Source organism: Musa acuminata, chromosome BXJ2-6 (genome assembly GCF_036884655.1).
Source record: "Musa acuminata AAA Group cultivar baxijiao chromosome BXJ2-6, Cavendish_Baxijiao_AAA, whole genome shotgun sequence".
Lineage (NCBI taxonomy): Eukaryota > Viridiplantae > Streptophyta > Magnoliopsida > Zingiberales > Musaceae > Musa > Musa acuminata.
Window position 1 is genome coordinate 44,643,345 of NC_088343.1, and position 2,750 is coordinate 44,646,094.

Consider the following 2,750-nt stretch of genomic DNA (forward strand, 5'->3'; position numbering starts at 1 on the left):
TTAATATAGCACTGAACGAGATCGGTTAACCCGCCTTACTGCAGGGAAGACCATGCATTTTTATGCTTAGCTGCATGTATTGCCAAGAACCGATAATTAAGATGGCTAAAAAAACGTCGAGATTAATGCAACGATTGCCAAAAAGAGCTCTTATCCACGTATTGTTCGTCTGGACGAAGTCAAGAAAGAAAACCGACGCGACGGTCTCTCATCTTTTACCTTTTTATCAGTTAGTTCGACCGTTATATAAGCACGCCCTCTCCTTCCTCTCGACGGCAGGCGGACAGATACTTGGGGAGCTCCGTCCCCAAAGTATCTTTCTTAGGTTTCCTCCTTTCACTCGGTCCACAATCCAAAGTAAATGCACACGCTTCTCTTGGATTAGCAAACAATACGAGGACCGTAAAGAGATGTCGAATAAGGCCGTCTTGGGTGCTCTCTCGGCGGTCCTCCTTGTGGCCGCCGTGATAGGGGCGGCGAGTGACGATTCCCCTGTCGCCTCCTCCAAGTCCGTGACGGCCATCTGCGCCTCCACTGACTACGCTGATGTGTGCGAACGGACCCTCAATGCTGCCATCAATGGCTCTGCCTCTCCCAAGGAGATCATACAAGCTTCCTTCATGGTTGCCATCAAAGAAATCGAAGCTGCCACCCACCTGTCCAACAACGTGAGTTTGAAAGCCACTGACTCGATGAACAAGGATGGGTTCGACATTTGTCGTCGACTCTTCGAGGATGCCACCGAGGAGCTACAAGCTGCCTTCTCGGAGACTCATGACCTTGACGGTTTGGCGAGAAGGACCGATGACATCAAGTGCTGGCTTTCAGCCGTCATCTCCTACCAGCAGACCTGCCTCGATAGCATCACTCAACCCGACCTACACTCGACCATGAAGGACGGCCTTGTCACGGCCTCTCAGGTCACCAGCAATGCCATTGCCATCGTCGATGGGCTCAGTTCATTATTCAAGAACTTCCAAGTCCCCATCAACGTGACCAATATCGCCAGCCGCCGGCTACTGTCTCAGGGGAGCGATGCCAAGGGTTATCCCACGTGGTTCTCGGCCCATGACAGGAAGCTCTTGGCTGCCAGTGCGAGAGGTGAGTTGAAGCCTAACATGGTGGTGGCTCAGGATGGGAGTGGAGACTATAAGACTATCAACGCTGCCCTCAATGCCATGCCCAAGAAGTATACAGGCCGCTATGTGATCTACGTCAAGGCCGGGATCTACAAGGAGAATGTCCTCGTCACCAAGGACAAGGTGAACGTGTTCATGTATGGTGATGGACCAAGGAAGACAGTCGTGACTGGCAGCAAGAACAACGTCGATGGCGTTCAAACCATGAATACTGCGACCTTCGGTCTGACCTTCTTTGCTTTCATAAATCCTATATTATGCTACGTTTCACATCTACTCACTTACCATCTGACATATCAGTTGTGACCTAAGTTAGATATAGCAAACATATTACTGCAATCAATCTATATAACACTTACTACACCAAACTAAATCTTGATAGTAGAGACAATGAAATATCGAGAGTGATGCAGAACATATGCATGTCTGACCTAAAGTTTTATGCAATTGGCATTTTCCAGCTGCCGAAGGGCAGGGCTTTATTGGCAAGTATATGGGGTTCAGCAACACCGCTGGACCAGAGAAGCACCAAGCCGTGGCGCTTCGTGTGAAAGGGGACATGTCAGCCTTCTTCAACTGTCGTATGGATGCGTTCCAGGACACTCTCTACGTGCAGGCCCATCGGCAGTTCTACCGCAACTGTGTGGTATCGGGGACTGTTGACTTCATCTTCGGTGACTCCTCCACCATTCTTCAAAACTGCCTCATCGTGGTGCGGCGCCCCATGGACAATCAACAGAACACGGTGACAGCACACGGACGAGAGGAGGAGAAGGAAGAGACAGCACTTGTGATCCAAAACTGCCGCATCGTCCCCGACAAGCGCTTGTTCCCTGACAGGTTGACGATCCCCAGCTACCTTGGTCGGCCTTGGAAGGCACGCTCGAGGACCATCATCATGGAATCCACCATCGGCGACTTGATCAAACCGGAGGGATGGTTGCCATGGGATGGCGACCAGTTTTTGAACACACTATATTATGCCGAGTATGGCAACCGTGGGCCCGGTGCCGGGACCAGCGGCAGGGTGAATTGGCCTGGGTTTCATGTCATCAACAGGCAGACGGCTCAAGCGTACACAGTGAATTCCCTAATCCAAGGTCAACGGTGGATCAAGTTTTCGGGCATACCCTATCTTGGTGGGTTTACAAATTGATGTCCTTCTTATCTACCTAATAAAAAAGTCGGAGATTGAGAGGTGGGATGTTCCTATGGGAGACTTCTTCCTTAATTTCATTATTATTGATTGATACTCCTTTAGTGGCATATGTTGTTGTGCTGGTGTTCTACTAAATTTTCTGACATCTTTATTTCTATATCCTCGTAACTTTCCTTCCTTCGTTTACGTGAAGTAGTGGTTGAATTACCTTTTGTGATATCGATCGATTGATATATTATGTTATATTAACACATGTCAGTTTGTTGTTACGTTACTTCGAGCAACGAAAATATGGATAATTCCTTTATTTCAGTTTATGAAAGAGATATAATAACCCGTTACGAGTGCATGTACTAATACAATGATTGACTCTATCAAAACAATAGGTTTAATGGAACCTTTTATTCGGTGATGTTATCTAGTCTTATGTTATAAACCCCAATGCCGCCATG

The 2,750-nt window shown here is 48.0% G+C and overlaps 1 protein-coding gene across 1 annotated transcript; it reads left to right on the top strand.

Moving 5' to 3' along the window:
* Positions 1-325: 325 nt before the first annotated feature.
* LOC135613740 (pectinesterase-like) lies at positions 326-2,405 on the top strand. Its single transcript, XM_065110780.1, has 2 exons — positions 326-1,362; positions 1,601-2,405. Exons 1-2 carry the CDS (start codon positions 411-413, stop codon positions 2,293-2,295), a joined length of 1,647 nt encoding a protein of 548 aa, XP_064966852.1. The 5' UTR covers positions 326-410; the 3' UTR covers positions 2,296-2,405.
* The last annotated feature ends 345 nt before the right edge of the window (positions 2,406-2,750 follow it).